At 38.6% G+C, this 21,096-nt stretch overlaps 4 protein-coding genes across 10 annotated transcripts; 2 read left to right on the top strand and 2 right to left on the bottom strand.

Annotated features, from left to right (window-relative positions):
• Window positions 3–6,382, top strand: LOC18791090. 5 transcript variants are annotated; one of them, XM_020567273.1, is made up of 11 exons: window positions 3–89; window positions 169–494; window positions 756–832; window positions 1,090–1,863; window positions 2,459–3,555; window positions 3,903–4,170; window positions 4,318–4,524; window positions 4,850–5,023; window positions 5,168–5,365; window positions 5,505–5,618; window positions 5,839–6,382. In XM_020567273.1, the coding sequence occupies exons 4-11, from the start codon at window positions 1,159–1,161 to the stop codon at window positions 6,169–6,171; spliced, it is 3,096 nt and encodes a 1,031-aa protein (XP_020422862.1). In that variant the 5' UTR covers window positions 3–89; window positions 169–494; window positions 756–832; window positions 1,090–1,158; the 3' UTR covers window positions 6,172–6,382. The 5 variants fall into 5 exon arrangements, with proteins under 5 accessions (XP_020422862.1, XP_020422860.1, XP_020422867.1 ...); XM_020567271.1 differs by lacking the exon at window positions 756–832; XM_020567278.1 differs by lacking the exon at window positions 756–832 and having other exon boundaries at window positions 1,073–1,863.
• LOC109949994 (OTU domain-containing protein At3g57810-like) lies at window positions 6,440–8,292 on the bottom strand. Of its 3 annotated transcripts, none has more exons than XM_020567293.1 (6): window positions 7,905–8,292; window positions 7,498–7,649; window positions 7,320–7,360; window positions 7,090–7,188; window positions 6,797–6,961; window positions 6,440–6,582 (listed from the first exon to the last, which is right to left on the bottom strand). In XM_020567293.1, exons 1-6 carry the CDS (start codon window positions 7,918–7,920, stop codon window positions 6,567–6,569), a joined length of 489 nt encoding a protein of 162 aa, XP_020422882.1. In that variant the 5' UTR covers window positions 7,921–8,292; the 3' UTR covers window positions 6,440–6,566. The 3 variants fall into 3 exon arrangements, with proteins under 3 accessions (XP_020422882.1, XP_020422875.1, XP_020422887.1); XM_020567286.1 differs by having other exon boundaries at window positions 8,100–8,292; XM_020567298.1 differs by having other exon boundaries at window positions 7,528–7,649; window positions 8,100–8,292.
• LOC18791013 lies at window positions 8,881–10,064 on the top strand. The gene has a single exon (XM_020555960.1). It carries the CDS (start codon window positions 8,881–8,883, stop codon window positions 9,766–9,768), a length of 888 nt encoding a protein of 295 aa, XP_020411549.1. The 3' UTR covers window positions 9,769–10,064.
• On the bottom strand, window positions 15,051–17,379 carry LOC18791302 (geraniol 8-hydroxylase). Its single transcript, XM_007224546.2, has 2 exons — window positions 16,055–17,379; window positions 15,051–15,836 (listed from the first exon to the last, which is right to left on the bottom strand). The coding sequence occupies exons 1-2, from the start codon at window positions 16,943–16,945 to the stop codon at window positions 15,225–15,227; spliced, it is 1,503 nt and encodes a 500-aa protein (XP_007224608.1). The 5' UTR covers window positions 16,946–17,379; the 3' UTR covers window positions 15,051–15,224.

The following is a 21,096-nucleotide window of genomic DNA, read 5'->3' as shown; positions in this document are numbered from 1 at the left end:
ATTGTTGCCTCTCTGCCACAATCTAAAGAAAAGTTATGATCGAAGGTTTTCTAAGAACTTGTTAACTTTGTGGTACAACCAAAAGTCAGGTATTGAGTTCGATTGGAATCGAATTGGCGAAGTTTAGCCGAAAGTGAAGTGAGATCCTAACAACTTTTTGCTTAACAGGCCAATAAATTAAGGGTCCAAAGAAGATGCAGAGCCCAATAGAATGATTCAACCTCTTAGCAGGCAAAAGAAAGGGCCCAGATCTACTTATGCGAGAGCGACAGTTGCTTCCCGCAAAACGCGGTTATCATATATCATCCTCTTCTTCCTTTTTTCGAACGACTTTTTATTTCCTGTTTCGTATTCTCACGCACGCACATTTTCAATTTTCTCATTTTGACGCAACGTAGAAAAGTGAAGCAGAGACACAGAGGAAAGAATAAGCAGTTGCCAGACCAACAGAGTCTCGTGCTATTCTTCATTCTCTCGCTCTCCGTTAACTCATTGTAAGTTCGCTCACATTTCTTTGATTCTTCCAAGCTCCGATCTTCGTTGAAGTGGCTGCAATTCCAATTCCGCTTCCAATTGCTCGTCATTGTCTTCTTCACTCTGATTCCGATCTAATTCTGAGTTCCATTTCTCTGTATCAATATTTGGACGAAAAAGTCAACATTTTTTGTTTTTTGGTTGATTCACTGCTGCTGTTCTGATCACCCTTTTTGTCCGTTTCAATTTTGGCTTGTTTTGTTCGTATTTTCAAAGAACAGGTAGGCCAGAGGTTTTGTCACCGTGCGTTTGAGGCTTTTGTCAGCATTTGTTTATCAAAAGCAGCAGAATGAGTGGGGTGGGTGATTGCCCAAAAATTATTAAACCTCCCCACGTTCTATCTTGTACTCATTTTGTCTCTCATGGTCAAAAATTATCTGCCCATTATTTTTATTTTGCATTTTATTTTTTGTTTATTGAAATTCATCACTGTGCATTGAATCTTATTATTAAAATAAATTCATAGAACAGAGTTGAGAATTTGAAAATGTTTTTTTCTTAATCTTTCTTTGTTCCCCTTTTATCTGATTTTGTGAAGTGTATCTATGTAAGAAGGTTTCATGGATGTAGAAGCATTGTAACTGGTCCTACCCATCAAGAGCTTTCCAGGCACTTCTCATAACAATGGTTCTGGGGATAAGAACAAAGAGCAGGAAGAGCACAGCTGTTCAGGTTGATTACCTTATCCATGTGCAGGAGATTAAACCATGGCCCTCATCTAAGGCTTTGAGATCTGTACAGTCTGTGTTGCTTCAATGGGAAAATGGTGATCAAGTTTCTGGATCCTTTACTTGTAATGTTGGAGATGGGAAGATCGAATTCGGCGAGTCTTTCACCCTTCCAGTCACTTTGTACAGGGAGAAATCAAGAAAAAGCACTGTACGTGATACTTACCAGAAGAACAACTTGGAATTTTACTTGTATGAACCTCGAAAAGACAAGGCAGTTAAAGGTCAACTGTTGGCATCAGCCGTGATAAATCTTGCAGATTATGGTATCATCATAGAAACCAGAAATGTGAGCACTCCATTGAACTGGAAGAAAAGCTTTAAGAGTTCCGCTCAACCGGTTCTTTATGTTAATGTTCAGCCATGTGTTAAACCTAGCTCCAGCTTGTCACCAAAGGGCAGCTTGTCCAGAGAAGTGTCTCTGGAGAATGATGGAACTGAATCTGTTCCAGAGTCCATGAATGATGGCAATGATGAGATTGCCTCATTTACTGATGATGATGAAGATGATGATGATGGTGTTTCCTCACATTCATCACATACTGTAACCTCCTCTGCTTTTGAGAAAACAGTCAGTTCATTACCTAGCAGCAGTGAAAAGGTATGTGGAGCTAATTTAATAAGTTTTCCTTTTTAGATTAACTTCTTTGCTTTTCTGCTCTTATAATTTTGAAAATTCCGTGTGAAAGTCCTTACTCTGTGATTACTGGTACAGAATATGATATATATATATATATATATATTTCTTTTTTTGTATGATTTCTCCAGTTTAAATATCCTTGCATCTAATTTATTATGTAGAATTAGGTTTATCGAATTTAATTTAATTGCAGATCCATGGCCGTTCAATGAACAAACTACGTACCTTAACTTCAGATCTTCAAATACAATATCTGAGAATCCAAATCATCTGCTCATGAGTACTAGCATCATCATAATTTTCGTACTCATTTGCATAGGTATGTCCAAAGAAAACTACATAATGATGTGGTTGCAATCATCCAGCCGGTTTACTTTAATATCTGGGCTACTTCTGCACCAATCAAATGGTGGACCATTATTGCAGATCATTTACTGCACTACAACAATTTCTGATACCATGATTGTGTTTGATCTGATGGGTTGCTTATCTTTGTCTAAGAGAATTCATTTGTGTATCTTCAGATTGCTTAACAGCCATATATAACTAATTGCAGAATGAATCAGAATCAACAACTGATAGCACTAGACGGCTTTATGGGGAGCCTGCCGTTGAGTCAATAGCAGCATCTGCAAGCACAGGGGCAACTCCAGTGGCTAAAGCATTCAAAAACCAAAATGGAAGTTCATCTCCATCATCGTCAATAGGCTCTTCCTCCATTCTGCTGAACCCTGCAAATGATCCTGCTTCTTTGCCTAACGTTCCAAGGGAGAGCTCAATGCCAACCCTGAAAAAATCTCTCACTTCCTCTGTTCAATCATCTTCTTCATCCTTTGGCCATCAAGAAAACCATCAAAAATCTGGTAACCATAATATTAAGGACAACAGAATTCACAAAACTCTTTCTAACAGCAGTGCCAGAATGCATGAAAATTCTCAAGTGGGTAATATTGTCAGTAACCATGCTACTGAAGGTGCATCCTCAAGCACGCCTATTCAGGAGGACACAGACTCAGTATTTGCAAGCAATGCAGATTCGCAAGCTAATCGAGAGGATGGTCATCTCCTAAAGGTGAAAGAATATTCATTTGATGACAAATTAGCTTCTAGATTTTCACAAGACGCTACCAGAAAGCAAGTCAGGTTAAAGAGTGAAACTTTTACAATCAGCAGGAATACTGTTGGAGTGCAGGGCAGTAAGGTTAAAAGTAATGAATTAAAGCATGTAAAGTCTTTGCAGTTACCTTTTGTCTCAGCTCAGAACAATAGACTTCCAAGCAATAATGAGTTTGTCGAGAAGTCAAAGGAAGCTGATATTCCTGAAGATATTCATGTTTGTGGTATGATTAGTGGAACAAGTGAAAGAGAAGAAACAACAACCAGATTTTCTGATAGTAAAGTTGACTTGGAGTCCACAATTGAATTGCTTAAGGAAGAATTGAGAGAAGCTGCTGCTGTTGAGGTTGGCCTTTACTCAGTTGCCGCTGAGCATGGGAGCTCTGCAAATAAGATTCATGCTCCTGCTCGAAGGCTGTCTAGATTCTATTTTAATGCTTGCAAAACGAGCTCTCAAGCTAAGAAGGGAAATGCAGCAAGAGCTGCTATTACTGGATTGATTTTGGTGTCTAAAGCATGTGGAAATGATGTTCCAAGGTACTTGAAGCTAAATAAATGGAAGATCAATAATAGGCTATGCCTCATCGTAAAACTAATGATGTTCTAATATGCAAATCAGAGTAACCAGAATCCCTAGTAATAAGTGATCCAGAGGATATTTGACTGTCTGTTTTGGGATACAAATGACACATGAAACGGATCAGGATGCACCATAAACTGATTGGCTACGAATAGTATCTTTGTCCCCATGGGCCATATATATTTTTCCTTTTTCTTTTTCCCTTAATGATCCAAATCATTTAATATGATGAGTTCTAAAAGGATGTTAAAATACTTCTCTTTTAGTTTGACAGTTTATTGTATGTGTTGTTGCCAATAAACAGGTTGACATTCTGGTTGTCGAATTCAATTGTCTTGAGAGGTATCATCAGCCAGAGCTTAGGGAAACCACAAATTTCAGCTCGACCCCGGACTAAAATTAATGCTGGGGGGCTTTTATCAGCAAAGAATGGGTTTCCTCTTCACAAGGAAGAGAATGATAGGACTCTTGAAAGTTTTGATACTTGGGAAGATCCACAGATATTTATGGCCGCTTTGGAAAAGTTCGAAGGTTGGATCTTCTCCCGAATTGTTGAGTCTGTATGGTGGCAGGTAAATCCATATTGTTTTCAGTTTTCTTCATTATTGTCATCATCATCTTTTTTCATTCTTTCAATACGAGCTCTATCTACAGGAAGTTTAGATCTGAAAGTCCTTGCTATTCATATCTGATATTGTATCTTGTTTTCCATTCTCCAGAATATGACTCCATATATGCAGTCAGCAGCTGCCAAGGGCTCAAGCTCAAGGAAAACCTATGGAAGGAAGTATGGTTTGGGTGGTCATGAGCAGGGTAATTTTTCTATGGAGCTGTGGAAAAAGGCTTTCAAAGATGCCTGTGAAAGGCTTTGTCCTGCAAGAGCTGGTGGCCATGAGTGTGGTTGCTTGCCTCTGCTGGCTCGTTTGGTATGTTTATGCATTACCATCCCTTCCTCAATGTGCACGTTGAGCTTTTCACTTCACCTGGAAACCCCTAAAGGTTAACATAAGAATATTGGAGCTCAACACTCGGTGCACATGCTATAGGTAGCCCGAGCTATACCACCAATGTTTGAATGAAAACATATCTAGTGTTTTATTTTATGTGTCCAACTTCCAGTAGATTCCAATACTACATTAGATTGAGCTTTTACTATTTCAGCATGTTTCCATATGTCATTTAAAGATCTGTCACATGATTTTGCTACTTACGTCAATATTTATGCATACTTGTAAATGCATGGTTTTTCAGGTAATGGAGCGGTTAGTGGATAGATTGGATGTGGCTATGTTCAATGCTATTCTTCGTGAAAATGCTGAAGAGATGCCCACAGATCCTGTGTCTGACCCCATAAGTGATTCCAAGGTTCTCCCTATTCCAGCTGGAAAGTCAAGCTTTGGGGCTGGTGCACAGCTAAAAAACGCGGTAAGTGTGACACCTAACCGTGTGAGGTAATTAGTCACAATTTTTTTTTTCGGCCAGTAAATAGTCACGTATTCTTTTATATATGAATAACTAGTAGTCTTGCATTCATTGATGAAAGGACTCTGCTTGTCTTCATATCCCCAGATTGGAAGCTGGTCCCGATGGCTTACTGATCTATTTGGTATAGATGATAGTGATGCTCCTGATGATGATACTGAACTCAGTGATCAAAAGCGACTAAACTGCGATACATCCTTTAAAGCTTTCCGTCTTCTTAATGCTTTGAGTGATCTGATGATGCTTCCATTTGACATGCTTGCAGATAAATCCACCAGAAAAGAAGTAAGCACTGGGTTTGTGTACACCCGCACCCCCACCCGACCCCCACCCCAACCCCAAAAGTTAAAATAAAAAAATAAACTGAGTTTATAATAACTCCCTGCCATTTTGTAATGATCACTGTTTCATTTATTATCTGCAGGTATGCCCTACATTTGGTGCACCACTGATCAAGAGGGTTCTTTACAATTTTGTTTCAGACGAGTTTTGCCCAGACCCAATTCCCGAAGCAGTTTTTGAGGCTCTTGATTATGAGGTAACCTAGAGGCCCTCTACTATCTCTGAAAAAAACTTTTCAGCTTATATACTGCACTGCATTCCTGTTTGAATGGTGTAAGACTGATTTGCTCTGATTGATTGTTTTATTACTTTAACTGGCTATTCTCTGGAAACAAGAATCATGGAACTCAGGGTGGAAGCCCTCGTCTTTGTGGGTTTCAATTTGCATTAATCTATTTCGCTTTTTATTTATTCAGGAGAATTTAGAAGCTGAAATAGAGTCTGCTTCAAGTTTCCCATGTGCTGCAAATCCTACAGTCTATTCACCACCTCCAGCTGCTTCAATAATAGGCATTATAGGAGAGGTGGGAAGTCCAACTCTCTTGAGGAGTGGGTCGTCAGTGGTTAAGAAATCATACACTAGTGATGATGAGCTTGATGAGTTGGATTCACCGATGACTGCAATCATCATAGACAATTCCCCGGTTTCTCCCGGTTCATTGACAGCCAACTCAGTGCTGAAGTCGAAGGGTGGTCGAAAAGTTGTCAGATATCAACTCCTCCGTGAAGTTTGGAAGGATAGTGAATGATCTTCTCTTTCGTGTATGCATTTGGCGTACTTGGGGTGGGTTGTTCAGTGGTCTCTTTACTTTTCACTCTTGTACAGATATGAGTTTGTTGTATACAACCATATGAATGTTAGGGAAGTTTGTTCCAGAGGCATGGAGGCCTATTAATGTTTGAATAATGATACTTGTAGAGGGAATTTTTTTTGTTTAATGGAAGCCTTAATTTTATTTTTATGCATCCACCTAATCTAAACTGGGCAGATGCTATAAACAAAGCGTGAGACACAAATTTTTTGAGGATCTTGTTTTCAGATAGTGCCCATTTCTCGAAACAGTAGCTACTATAAGCAAAGAACAGGAATACAATTCGAGATGCTGAATATGACTACAGAGGCTACAGCCCAATGCATCTCTGTTCATCTCTGTTTGTACCTGCAAATAGCCACAGGGAAAAGTTATGAGACACCAAGCTATTATTCCAGAAATACATTAGTCTGTTCATCAATTCAGGGAAATCTTTGGAATTTAGAGATATTAAGAGGCTAAAACAAGAACTATGAATGACGCCAAAAGATGAGAAGGAAACCACACACAACTAGAACATATTTTGCCAGGAAACAGATAGTAGGGAACCAAGAAATCTTACAACTTGGACTGTGCACCAGTAGCCGAACCGCGCATTGTATCGTAGTGTCCATAACCATGATAAAGTACACGGATAGGGTTATCCTTACCGTACTCTTGACCATATTCAGCTATGATTTTCAGGCTACCAGAATCATTGTCCCGCATATAAACTGTAATCGGCATCCTAGCAATGGAAAGTTATATAATAAGATAAACCTTTTGATCATTGGCAGTCTAAGTGCTTCTAAATCTTAAGCAACATAAATATATAACCCTAACCACAAAAGGAAGATGTTAAGATCAGAGGATTACTTTAGGACATGTGAGGACATAAGCAACTCAGGTTCGCCTCCCCAAATGTGCGGTTGTCGCATCTGTACAACATACGTTTCAAAATCATCTTCAAGAAACCTGCCAATGAATTAAAAATATAAGTAGTTGATTGGAAAATGAGTATAAGAAGCACAATCTGTCTCTTAGTTAGGTGCCTATTCTACCAACTATATATAAATGGAGCAAAAGGGGATCCTTCTGAAGTTTACCATTCGGTGTCTGCCCTCCTTTTAATGAACTCATCTGCTACCTGTTCATACACATAGTGTTTTACGTAGGAAATCCTCTGACTAAATAAAAGGAAACAATTTTTTTGGAAAAAGTAAAAGAAAAAGGAACAATTGACACAAAAAGGTACAGGGTTATTTTAAGAGAAAATTTTAATACAAGTGGTATAAAATTGAGTTCATTTTGTACTTTCGCTCTAAGCTCATCTGCAAGTTCTCTCTGAAGAGCGTCGCTTGGAGATGGCTTCCCTGCTCTTAGACAAGCACCGTGAACCACAGACCGGAACAAACATCTTCCATCTCCAGGTATGCCTGTACAAAGCAAGCATCAAGTAATTCAGTCGGTTTATAAGATCCCAAAAATTACATCCCAAAAAAAGAAAGAATTTTTTTTAAAAGAACCACAAAAAAGGCCCTTCGGAAGTTCTGAAATGCCATCAGTTTGAAACTTAAAAGTAGGTGATATCACAAACACACATTTGCAAATAGTATTACGGCATCAAGAATAAAATTACAAAATTGCATAAGAAAAGGAGAAAAAGAAGAAAAAAGAAATAACAAACCAACCTTGGTTGTAATCCATATTATTCCATAATAATGATGAACAACAGATGGAGGGAAACTTGAATTAAATCAAAGAGAAACAAAGACCATGAAGAAAAGCATATAAGATGGTCCAACGCATTCATCCAAGTACTGATTAAGCTAGGAATAACCACAAACCTTTATTCTTAACTTAAAAAAAAAAAAAAAATTTATTACCAAGCAGAGTTTCTCGTTTCGGCATCAGTTGAATTCAGAATTAAACAGTTGAGAGAATGAGAAAAAAAACACACAACTTGCTTGAAATACTCTCTAATGCCACTTATGAAAGAACAAAATGATGTACCTGCTTCTTGATTTTGATGTGCAATTGAATTTTCACCGTTGAACACAAGTGATGAAGACAACACCACCTCCCCAGTCCACAGCTTTTGCTTTCAACCATCAAAGGAATCGAATTGGATACTTTGCTTTAATAAGTTTAAAAGTTTCAACCACCAACGGCTAGGATCCGTTACGCGCGCCCTATATCAAAGCTCGCCGTGCTTGCTAATCTTCGGACGGTGCTTACGTAACTAACACGTGTCGGCAACCCAGAGTACTCTCCCTCTGAATTCATTAGGACCCGTCCATTTCCAACTGGCAGTGCGCCGAAAAAGAAACTGCGCCCTTCCAAACATTTTTTTGGATTTTTACTATTATCAGGTGCCATCAAATTTAGAGCCCAACACTTCTCTTTGACATAAATATGAGACCAAATCCTTGACCACTTTTTCAAGATTATGGATTCCCGGGTATCCTTGGCGTCCCAGGTTCACACAATTTCTCTTCTCACCAATTTTTCAGACTTTGTATTTTATGTTGTTGATATAAGCGATAGTCTTTATTACTTTAAATTAATCTAAATTTTGTAATTTTCAGCACATTTGGTTTGGAATTTTATGTCATGTTTTTTTCTCTGAATAAATAAATTTCTCAGGAATCAACAATTGGAATCAAAATGATCAATGCAAGACGGCGCCCGTTGCACACATGTGCGGTTTCAATCTTAGTGATATCTCACAGAGCCTTCACCATAGCCCAAGGTTTCAGTGGACCCTTAGGCTTCATAGTAAAATTTGCAGCCAGAGTGGCTACATTGGGCGGACCCTTGGCCTATGCCTTGCAATACCAATGGATCACCATGGCAATCCTCTCCTTTATCGACAATCGAATTTTAGCCCTTGAAGACATGGTCGAGAGATTCTACCCTCCATCCCACATTGTGTTTAACAAGATCGATGATCTGGTTAGGGTCACCGAAACCCTACCCGGAAAATTCGATAATGTCGTCAGCAAAATCCCCGCTTGCGTCAGCCATGTTTCGTTTTTGGATTGGACATTGGTTCGTGCTATTTCATTGCTGAATTTTGTGGTGGCTACATTATTGAGTTATTGGAGAATGTCAAAGGGTACAAAGGAGAAGGAGATTAAGGTTGATACAAGCAGCAAAGTTGAACGCAACAATGAACCGGGTTTTGTTCATGAAGCAGACGGGCCTAAAGAACCCTTAACCCCAAGTAATAATAATAAATGTGCAGGTGGTGATCAGATTGATAAGGGTAATATTATGTCTCCTCGTCACGTAGGTGTTACCAAGGGTGCTACTTACAAGGAAGTACTTTTACAGAAGGCAACAAATAAGGCAGGGGTTGAAAAAAAAGAAGAGCAAAATATTAATAACAAGGAAGAAGTGGAGAGCTCAATTGCTGATGATGATGATGAAAGTGAAACCAATTCTAAGGATGATGGGCTCCTAGAATTGTTCGAATCGGCATGGCTTATGACCTCGCCCGGAAGAAACGCAAGTAGAAACTACACGCCGCGCTCTCTTTCATTCACTTATTAACAAAACTATAGCAAACAATTCACCACTCTTTTTCATGAATAACACATTTTATAAAAAGAAAACTTCAACAAAATATGCTACTCTGGGAGGAGGGCATTTATACATTTTTGCTAGTTTTGTTAATGAAAAGACAATAAATGTATAATGTTTTAGAACTTAGTGAATTTGTAAATACAAAAATGGCAGTGTGGTTTGGGCGCAGCCAAAATGTAAGTGTATATATAAACCTTGGAAGTGAGTAGGATTTGCTTGTTTTAAGTAGAGAATTGAATCAGTTGGTTCTGTAATCTTTACTGAGAAATATTGGTGTGATTTGTGGACCATTGACTTACTTTCTCTTCACACCAAGAATTCCTATTATAATTGTAATTGATTTACTTTAATTCATGATTTCCTACTGTAAATAGAAATATGAATTTATTATTTACTTGCTCATTAAAGTTCCGTTGTATTTTAAATATGAACTCCTACAAGGAGAAGAATATATAAAAAATTCTCACAAATATATATTCTCATATTAGGTTTCATATTTTAACATGGTATCAGAGCGACGATCTTAGAATTGCTGACTCTAATTTCAAACCCTCGCCGCCGCTATGGAGGTTGATGATTTTTTTCAACCCTCATGGAGATAGCACCACAGACTCTTTCTCTCATTCTCAACCAACCATAGCCGAATTGAGTGCCCAGGTGGCTCAGCTCCTACAGATGTAGACTTTGACCTTGAACCCAATCCTGAATCATGATCCTATTTTGATGACACCGAACCCAATCTTGAATTAGGATCCTATTTTGAAGACTCGGACTACGACGACGACGACCTCGACCCCTACTCCGATGATGACCCCAACCCCGAATTTGTCGCTAATTTAGACCCAGATCCCGACTTCGATTCTGACTCACGCCCCGACTCAGTCTCAGATCTTGATCCGGATTCCTTCTAAACCCGTATCCTATACATCTTCCGCTGCACTGATTATGACTTCCAGACTAACGACCCTGACACATGGACGAGATTGCACATATTGTGGTGATCCAAGACACACTCGTGAGACTTGTTTCAAATTGCATGGCTACCCCAAATGGTGGACTACTTTCAAAGATCGAACACAACGCGATACGACCAGTAATGAGACTGGTTATGGATTCCATACTTCTGATAAGAGTGATTCCATGAGCTAGATAATTGATTCTGGTGCAACTGATCATATGACGTTTGATCCTGATGATTTTCTGAATACTACACAACCCCGACGAACTTGTATTGCTAACGCCAATGGAGTTACTTATCCTATGACAGGAGCTGGCACTGTTGCATTCTCATCCTTTCTCTCACTGTCTAATACTTTACTTGTTCCATCCTTATCCAATAAATTGATGTTTGTTAGTCAGCTTACTGAATAGTTGAATTGTTGTGTATTCATTTACCTGAGTTTTTATTTGCTTCAAAATATCACAATAAGGAGATTCTTGGTCGTGGTACTAAGAGAGAGGGGATATATTAAGTAGATAACTTTAGTCCCGGCATGGCTAACAGTGTGACGCATCCCTTTGATAGCAAACAAAAGCAAATCTTGTTGTGGCATCGTCGATTGGGACATCCGTCTTTTAGTTATATGAAGCATCTTATACCAAATTTATTCTCAGGTTTCAAGGACTCTGACTTCACATGTGACACTTGTATTTTGGCCAAGAGTCACCATGTGCCCTATCTGTTGAGTACGAACAAGTGTACTACTCTGTTTACATTAATTCACTATGATGTTTGGGGACCTTCACCTATCACTGCTCAATTTGGCGTTCGGTGGTTTGTCATATTCGTAGATGATTGTACACAGATGACAGCTTTATTTGCTGAAGAATAAAAACGAAGTGTTTTTTCGTTTTCAGTTCTTCCACAAACAAATAAAAACTTAGTTCAATGATCAAATACAGATTCTTCGCTTAGATAATGATGGAGAATTTGTCAATCATGACTTTCAGGCTTACTTCTAACAACATGAAATTATCCATGAGACGACTTGTCCTCAGACACCACAACAAAATGGTGTTGTTGAATAAAAGAATCAACATCTTCTTGAAATAGCCCGAGCACTTCTGATTGATGCTCATGTTCCTTGCCATAATTGGGATGATGCTATTGTCACCGTAGTTCACATGATCATCCTTATGACTTCTAGTGTATTGAACTTTAAAACTCTCTTACAAGTGCTTGCGCAACACGGCCCCCTGCTCTCTGTTTTAGTACTCATACCCCAAATCTTTGCCTTCGCTCATCTTCACAAAAATCAACGTAACAAATTTGATCCCTGTGCGCTTCGTTGTGTTTTTGTGGGTTATGCCACTCATCAGAAAGACTACCGATGTTATCACCCTCATATTCGAAGTACCTATGTCACTTTGGATGTGACCTTTCTGGAATATGAGATGTTCTTTCATGACCCATCATCCAATTCTGGAGCACGAGATCGCTATCTGCTGAAAAGTGATCAATCCCCCATTCACAGTGATCCGCCTGACACGCCTGATCCATGAGAAGATGTTTCTAATATGAGTCCCACACCTACAGACAATACAGAACAATGAGTTGAAGACCCCCCTTCTAACTCAACAGTACTAATGGACCAATATCCTGAGAATATCCTTGAGGTAACTTATATATAAATATAAATATAAATTATTTTATATAATAAATATAAATCATAAATAAAACAACACTTTCCTTACATGTTGTGCTATGTTTGAGATAAGGAGCAAAAGGCTAGACGGAAGACCTCTAATCTACTAATCAATCTAGCTAGCATCCTAAGCGAGTTAGCCACCAACCGTAGCAGCACTATCAGCTAAAATTTGTTACTCCTACTACACTTGTGAATTTAGAGGATAAATCTATTAGATACCAATTACCTTTCAGGAAAAATCGTGGGAAGCCACCAAACTGTTATTCACCTGATATTGGCAAGACATCAAAGTATCCAATTGCACATCATGTATCCACTAAGAAGTTGTCTGAACCACTCAAGGCCTTTGTGCATCAGTTGTCTGCTATTCATATCCCAACCAAGGTTGCTGAAGCATTGAAAGATCCTAAGTGGGTTCAAGCTATAAAGGAAGAGATGAAAGCTCTTGAGAAGAATCAAACTTGGACACATGAAACTTTAGCACAAGAAAAAAAGACTATCGGATGTAGATGGGTGTTTACCATAAAACACAACGTTGATGGATCTATCGAGAGATAGAAGGCAAGACTTGTTGCGAAAGGGTACACATAGACTTATGGTGTAGATTATGAAGAAATTTTTGCACCATTTGCAAAATTGAACACAGTCAGAGTCTTGCTATCCCTCACAACTAATTTGGACTGGCCACTATACCAGTTTGATGTAAAGAATGCTTTCCTACATGGAGAACTCACGAAAGAGGTGTATATGGACATTCCTCATGAATATAATACTACTCAGACTGGAACAGTAAGCAAATTACGCAAGGCGTTGTATGGACTGAAACAGTCACCACATGCATGGTTTGGACGGTTCCCCATGGCAATGAAGAACAATGGTTTCCGACAGAGTAACTCAGATCATACTCTATTCTTGAAACATCAGAAAGGGAAGGTAACAACTTTAATAATTCATGTTGACGACATGATTATTACTGGGAATGATAAACATGAAATAGCTCAGCTACAAGACTATTTGGCTATTGGATTTGAGATGAAGAATCTAGGTGGACTCAAATATTTCTTGGAGATTGAGGTGGCCCGATCACAACAAGGCATATTTCTCTCTCGAAGAAAATATATCTTGGACTTGTTGATAGACACATGAATGCTAGATTGCAAACCTGTAGACATTCCTATTGTTTAGAATTATCATATTGGAAAATACCCAGATCAAGTTCCAACTAACAAAGAAAGATATCAAAGGTTAGTGGGACGATTGATCTACTTATCTCATACTTGGCCTGACATTGCTTATGTGGTAAGCGTCATCAGTCAATTTATGCATTCTCCGAGTGAAGACCACATGAATGCAGTTCTTCAGATACTTAGATATTTGAAGTCTGCACCCGGAAAAGGACTTATGTTCTAAAAATATGGTCATCTGAATATTGATGGTTACACAGATGCAGATTGGGCAGGAGGTATAACATATTGGAAATCCACATCCGGTTACTTCACATTCGTGGGAGGTAATTTGGTTACATAGAGGAGCAAGAAACAGAAGGTGGTCGCCTTATCTAGTGCAGAAGTCGAGTTTAGAGGTATGACCAAATGAATTTGCGAACTCATTTGGTTAAAGAGGTTGCTTATTGAACTTGGGTATAGACCTACATCTGTAATGAATCTCTTTTGTGACAACAAGGCTGCAATAGCTATTACACAGAATCCAGTTCAACATGATTGCACCAAACATGTTGAGATAGATCAACACTATATCAAATAAAAGCTTGAAGCTAAAGTGATTCAGTTTCCTTTCGTAAAGTTGGAGGATCAATTGGCAGATATTTTGACAAAGGCGATTTCCAGTAAAGCATTCCACAAATTCATTAGATCAGTTGGGTATTGACGACATTTATGCACCAACGTGAGGAGGAGTGTTGGCGTGACTTGTGGACCACTGACTTACTTTCCTTTCACACAAAGAATTCTTATTATAATTGTAATTGATTTACTTTAATTTCTGATTTCCTACTGTAAATAGAAATATGAATTTATTATTTACTTGCCCATTAAAGTTCCGTTGTATTATAAATATGACCTCCTATAAAGAGAAGAATACAAAAAATTCCCACAAACAAATATTCTCATATTATGTTTTATATTTTAGCAAGAAATGCAATGGTTGGAATTGTTCTTCGCTTGATTTTATTGTTGGAAAGGTTTCACTATTATAATCTCTGGTTGGTACGAAAGCGAAAAATTTGAAGTTTTTCAAATAAAGCGAGAGTTTGATTTCTCAGTTGCCTTAAGCGACTGTGAACAGCAAAAAACTCTTTGATTAACAAATGGATCTTACTTTGTTGTTTGCTTCCATTATTTTCTTCTCCCATATGTCATCTCGACCCACCTAAAACTATTAATTATTGCCAATAATTTTCTTCTTTCAAACAAATGGTTCATTATTGGCAATAATTTTATTGTTTAAAATCAGATTGGGTTTTGTAATCTATTATAATAAAATGAATATGCCTACACGAGAAAGAAAACCTGAAACTAGAAGTTAAACAACGTTGAGGTAAACAAAATCTATTCCAGATGAGCAGAAGAAAAAATGGACAACTGAAAGTTAAATATGCAATTTTTATTCCATGGCAAGAAAAATGGACACAACCTATTTGGAGGAACTTGTGAGAGTATCCATGGCACGAATAGTTTTTATTCCATGGCATGAATAGTTTTCATTCAATTTCACAACATATTAACTTAGGTAAAAACAAATAGCTAGTAGGATATTTTATGGCACGGCCATGGCAGCAGCTCTCAGAGGCTGAGCCATTTGCAAAGTGATGCCAAACTTCTCTTCCATGATCATGTTTTCTGGTACAACTCCATCTTCAAGCTTCCAATTATGGAACGAGTTAAGAAGTGAACCCAACATCAAGTTCAACATTCTCATTGCCAAGGGCAAGCCAGGACATATTCTCCTCCCACCACCAAACGGGATAAGCTCAAAGCTTCCGCCAGTGACATCCATATCCAATCCCAAGAACCTCTCTGGGATAAATGAGGCTGGGTTGTCCCAAATGCCAGGGTCTCTGCCTATGGCCCATGCATTGACCAACACTTGCGCACCCTTGGGTACAAAATACCCGCAGATTTCTAGGTCTGCTTCGGCTTTGCGGGGGACAAGAAATGGAAGAGCTGGGTGCAGCCGAAAGGTCTCTCTGATTATTGCTTGTAAGTAAGGAAGTCGAGCAATGTCTGTTTCCTCAACTGGTTTCCCTTTCCCAATGACTTGTTCTAGCTCCTCTTGAGCTTTTGACAGTTTTTCAGGGTTGCATAGTAGCTCAGCCATTGCCCATTCCAATGTGGCTGAGGTTGTTTCTGTGGCCGCAACAAATAAATCCTATATTATTCACCAAATGGCTGATTACTTAGTCAGAAAATTAATCGGAGCTAGCATATATGTATAATAATGAACTAATAAAACTACGTGTACTATCTCAACCGTCTTTAAGTCAGTTTAGATGGTATAAACAAAACCAAAAACAACCTTAATAATCACAAAAAGATACACTCTAATTAGCAATTAGTATATGTAGGAAAGCTATATCCATAACTAACCAGAAACAAATGATGAGTTTCAGGAATGTCCATATCCTCATTTTTCTCTTCACTCATGTTTATAAGAGTATCCAACATATCATTGGCTGTGACATAATCATGTGATTTTCTTGTTTCCAACCTTTGGAAGATCAAGCTGTCAAAGAGGTCAATCATCTTCCGGAAGTGCTTGGTCAAACGGCGCCGTATCCCCATGGGATCAATCTTCTTAAGCACAGGAAAATAGTCAGCCAGGTTTGGTTTCCCGACCTCTTCCATGATACCCCACACCAACTCCTTGAACTCTCTAGCCGTCTCACTTTTCGGGTCCGCTAGATCCACAGAGAAGACAGTACGTGACAGCAAATTGAGGGTAGTTATGAAAGCAGCCCTTCCAACTTCAATTGCCTTACCTTTTACCACGCTTTCGCTGACATCAGCTATGAGCTCTTGCACTTTTAGGTGACGGTTGGCCTGGTTGGCGTCGAGAACTTTGGTGGCGAACAATTGGGAGTTGCATATTCTGCGAAGGTTTCTCCATTTAGCTGAAACAGGTATGAAGGGCATGCCGTGCTTGGCATGGCTGCAGGCTTGGAGTGCATCTGCGTTCGTTCGGTTGCAAAAGAATCGGTCATAGGTTCGGAGGACTTGTTTGGCGACGATGGATGAAGAAACTACAACTGTTGTTATTTGGCCGAGTTGTAAAGTCATAATGGGGCCATAGCGTTTTGAAAGCTTGGTTAGAGAGATGTGGGGTTTGTTTCCAAGCTCTAGGAGATTTCCAATCAAAGGAAATGGCTTTGGTCCAGGTGGAAGGTTTGTGGGAATTCTTCTTGCAAATGAATATTGGAGGGCTTGGATTACGATCCAGGCAACCATAAGACATAATAGTACACAACTCAAAAAATCCATCTCTCTCTACTTCTTCCAGCCCGTTAATTTTTGGCACAATTGTTCAGAGGACATGAGCATTTTTTTCACTACTGATATATATATATATCCTACATGCTAGGAGATAAACACGAAAGAGAAAAACTTAGGTGGGGACTTTCCTACCATGTGGCAAAATAGAGAGCAATAATATATATCTCTTTTCTTAAAAAAAAAAAAAAAAAAAAATTAAAGGGAGGAAGCCTTGAACTTGCTTGGGTATAAGGGCCTGCAGGGCCCCCAAGTGAACTTCTCTTCTATCTCTTGGGAAGCCTACATGCAGCTAAAATACGAAGTGGTGGAGAATTTTTCTGCCACTGTCATGAGGGGCTCAAGGAGACACACAAAATAAAAAATATAAAGAATATAGAGCCCCATCCCCATCCCCACTTGACCTCTTTTTAACCATTTTTCCTGTAAGCACCTACCAAAAAAGTCCCACTGTCCCTATTTGAGTGTGATGCATTTTGTTATTTGGACCTCGTTGTTTGTTTCTATGCCTTCAACTCTTTCATCATGTTGTGGATTGAAAAAGATGGTGATTTAAATTACAAACCTCATCTAAGGCCACCACTTCGTATGGTGGATGGCGTTGTTTATCTTATCAGGTTATCTAAGGCCATCCTCGTTGAGGCTCTAAATATAGTGGATAGAGTCTCATTTGGAGTTCTAATGAAATATTACGGGCTCTAAAGGTATCTTTTTCACAATGAGGGGCTCTATATCCGGAGTTCTATAAGGCCATCTGTAATGGTTGAGGCTCTAAATATGGTGGATAGAACTCCATTTAGAGCCCCGATGAAATATTACTGTCTTTCTCACAATAGGGGACTTTATAAGTATTTTTTATTTTATTTTATGATGTAATTTATTTTACGCGTTCATTTTTGTTGTTGTTAACTTATTTTATTTTAATGTATGTTTATATTATATTAATTTTTTTTACGAGCATTTCAATAAATAAAAAATTTGGAAAAGATTAAAAAAATAAAATTTGACAGTAAACACAATAAAATATAAAGTCCCAATGTTTCAAATTTGTACTTAAAAAAAGGAAGCATATTTAAATATAGAAACATAGAACAATTGAAGTATGTCATGAAAAAAAAAAAAAAGCGAGGAGGAAAAAAGAAGAAGAAGAATGAAACAGTAAACATAAGGCCATCTTCAACCAAGGACTTAAACCCAAAATATCCCCCAAAATCTCTCCCAACCCAAGAAAATGAAAAACCCAAAATTTGAGAAAACCTAAATTTGGACCCAAATACCAGTCCACATTTAGCCTGGACCCAAAACTATTTAGTGGAGCCCGCGCTAAGGTGGCATAGCCCATATGCATGGGAAAAATATTGGGACCCGCGCTGGGACCAGCTCTGATGAGTTTGTCTGCTGCCCATGCCACGTGTCAGCTCCTGGTGAGAGAGCCGTTGCAATTCCAACAGCTCCTTTTTTATTTATTTATTTATAAATGTAATAGTATCTTTAAAAAGAGACTAGGCCCACATGCTGGCTTTATTCCAACTCAAAGTGGCGTTGCAATTCAAATATTTATATATATTTAAAATTCTAATAGTAACTTTAAATTAACGATCTAGATTAAATCTAAGCTATTTTAAGGGTAAAAAAAAAGATCCAATAGTCAAAATAATATTTTAAATTAATCCAAATAAGATCCAACCCCAAAACTCACTCCAAACTCTATAAATACTCCCTCATTTCTCAATTAATCTACTAAAAATATTTTTTCTATTTCTCAATTTATTTTTCCTTTGTAAATTTCATCAACTCTTTTATTCTCATACTTTTGATATCATTTCAAGCACATCATCTTCTTCATTCCAATGCTTTTCATATCATTTGAAGTTTTCAATGGATAACCGTGGCAAGGCCATATTTTCCTTTATGTTTGATGATGATTTAGATGATTTAGAAGCCATTGTCCACCATACTTCACTGGAGAATGAAGCCACCAAACATGGTGGGTCGGCAATCGGTCGTGTGTATAAGAACCGTGAGAGGGAAGATCGTCATCGCAATCTATGTTCGACTACTTTGTTGAAAGGCCACATTTTAATACTACGGACTTTCATAGGCGGTTCCGAATGGGGAAAGAGTTGTTTTACCGCATCTTGAATGATGTTGTCAACCACGAGCCATACTTTCGCCAAAAAAAAGACGGGCTCGGTCGACAAGGGCTATCCCCTGAGCAAAAGTTAACCGCTGTCTTTCATATGCTCGCATGAGGATGCTCAGCTGACGCGACCGACAAGTACTGTAGATTGGGTGAAAGCACAGCTCTTGAGTCACTCCGTAAGTTTTGTTGCACTGTTGAAGCTGTGTATGGCCAATGGTACCTCAGGTCTCCAAATCCAGCTGACCTTTACAAGCTATTGCACAAGGCAAGCAGTCGAGGCTTCCCAGGCATGTTAAGAAGTCTTGAGTACATGCATTGGGAATGGAAGAATTGCCCATCTTCTTGGGCAGGCCAGTTTACCGGTCACAAAAAAAAACCCACTATTGTGCTAGAGGCCGTGGCCTCGTACAACACATGGATATGGCATGCCTTTTTTGGAGCCCCTGGATCCAACAATTATATCAACATTTTAGCTCGTTCTCCATTGTTCAATGATGTGGTACATGGAGTGGCTCCTCATGTTGAATATATTGTCAATGGAAATCAATACCATTTGGCTACTATTTGGCAGATGGGATCTACTCCTGTTGGGCTACTTTAGTGAAGACCATATCTTCTCCTGATAACCCAAAGAAGAGGCTTTTTGCACGAATGCAAGAAGCATACAGGAAGGATGTTGAAAGAGCATTTGGAATATTACAGGCTCGATGGGCTATTGTTCGGGGCCCTACACGTATGTGGTGCAGGGATAACCTCTATTCAATCATGATGATGTGTATAATTTTGCATAACATGATTGTGGAGGATGAGTATGAATATGTTGAAGAGGAATTTGATGATGAGGATATGTGTTCACAACGATCCATGAGGGCCAAAGCAAGACAATATGAGCTGGAGCCAAGCATTACATATGAGTACCACCAAGATAGGCAGACTCTCTCTGATTACATGATTCGTCATAATAGAGTTCAATCTCCACATGTGCATCAGAGTCTCCGACATGATTTGATCAATCACCTTTGGAGGAGCTTTGGAGATGGTGAATGAGGTCGACAATTGTTTCAATCCTCATTTTGTGTTTCAATTATGTTGTGTGTGTTTTTTTTATGTTGTGTGTTTACTTTTGGAATAAAATTAAATTTATGGAATTTCAATTTTTTTTAGGTCAAATTGTTCAAAAAATTAAATTATGATGTTATTTAAAAAGATTAAATGAAGAAAAGTTATCCATAAAAAAAAAAAGACTTAAACCATTCTTAAACAATTTAATTAAGTTGCAGACTTAAAATTTGAGTCCGGAGGGTTGGGAGAAAAAATGATTTGAGTACGGGCAAAACCCAAATTGTTATTTTTTGAAGGGAAAAAATCATGCATAATCATGACATAATCATGCATTCATTATAGGATTCCTAGTTGGAGTTATTTTCACTTAAGTGCTTTTATGTTAGTCCTATTTTAAATAGGATTAGGTTTTGTCTCTTGAGATTCTTTCCACCTGGACATACCCCTATCCATATTTCGTCAATTCCTTTAATATTCCATCAATTCCGATAACATTCCGTCAATTCCAATAATTTTTCGTTAATTCTAATAATATTCCGTCAATTCCAATAATAATCTATCAATTCCAATATTAGTCCGTGAATTCCATTCTTGCAGGCCTCGGAAACACAAAGTTAACCGAGTTGCATTCCTCGCAGGCTTCGGAAACACAAAGTTAACCCGAGCCGCATTCCTCGTAGGCCTGAAGGGGCCATTAGTTAGCCTGGGCCTCATTCCTCGCAGAACTCGAGGGACATGTAGTAGGCCCGAGAACGCATATCTTCAAACTACACAGTTCAGGCGTCCCGAAACTCATGGGGCATGTCATAAATGACAAATCTATTTCAAGGGCAATAGGGGGGGGGGGGAGGGGGGGACTCCTGAGATGGGTTTGAAAAGCCATATCCAAAACTTATCACAAACTTTCCCTTTATTCAACAAATCCATTTTCAGCTAT

The sequence above is a fragment of the Prunus persica genome, chromosome G1, assembly GCF_000346465.2.
Source record: "Prunus persica cultivar Lovell chromosome G1, Prunus_persica_NCBIv2, whole genome shotgun sequence".
In the NCBI taxonomy this organism is placed as follows: domain Eukaryota; kingdom Viridiplantae; phylum Streptophyta; class Magnoliopsida; order Rosales; family Rosaceae; genus Prunus; species Prunus persica.
Note: the sequence above shows the minus strand (reverse complement) of the source record. Positions and strands in the feature narration are given on the sequence as shown.

What these genes read in the sequence shown, in the direction of transcription:
- LOC18791090 (XM_020567271.1), top strand. Translation starts at nt 1,159, where the DNA reads ATGGTTCTGGGGATAAGAACAAAGAGCAGGAAGAGCACAGCTGTTCAG. An exon ending in TACCTAGCAGCAGTGAAAAG is followed by an intron (nt 1,864 to 2,458) that starts GTATGTGGAGCT and finishes AACTAATTGCAG; the next exon opens with AATGAATCAGAATCAACAAC. An exon ending in TTGAGTCTGTATGGTGGCAG is followed by an intron (nt 4,171 to 4,317) that starts GTAAATCCATAT and finishes TCCATTCTCCAG; the next exon opens with AATATGACTCCATATATGCA.
- LOC109949994 (XM_020567286.1), bottom strand. Translation starts at nt 8,124, where the DNA reads ATGCCGAAACGAGAAACTCTGCTTG. An exon ending in AACTCAATTTTATACCACTT is followed by an intron (nt 7,361 to 7,497) that starts GTATTAAAATTT and finishes GTGTATGAACAG; the next exon opens with GTAGCAGATGAGTTCATTAA. An exon ending in AGGAGGGCAGACACCGAATG is followed by an intron (nt 7,189 to 7,319) that starts GTAAACTTCAGA and finishes ATTCATTGGCAG; the next exon opens with GTTTCTTGAAGATGATTTTG.
- LOC18791013 (XM_020555960.1), top strand. Translation starts at nt 8,881, where the DNA reads ATGATCAATGCAAGACGGCGCCCGTTGCACACATGTGCGGTTTCAATC.
- LOC18791302 (XM_007224546.2), bottom strand. Translation starts at nt 16,945, where the DNA reads ATGGATTTTTTGAGTTGTGTACTATTATGTCTTATGGTTGCCTGGATC. An exon ending in AAACTCATCATTTGTTTCTG is followed by an intron (nt 15,837 to 16,054) that starts GTTAGTTATGGA and finishes TGAATAATATAG; the next exon opens with GATTTATTTGTTGCGGCCAC.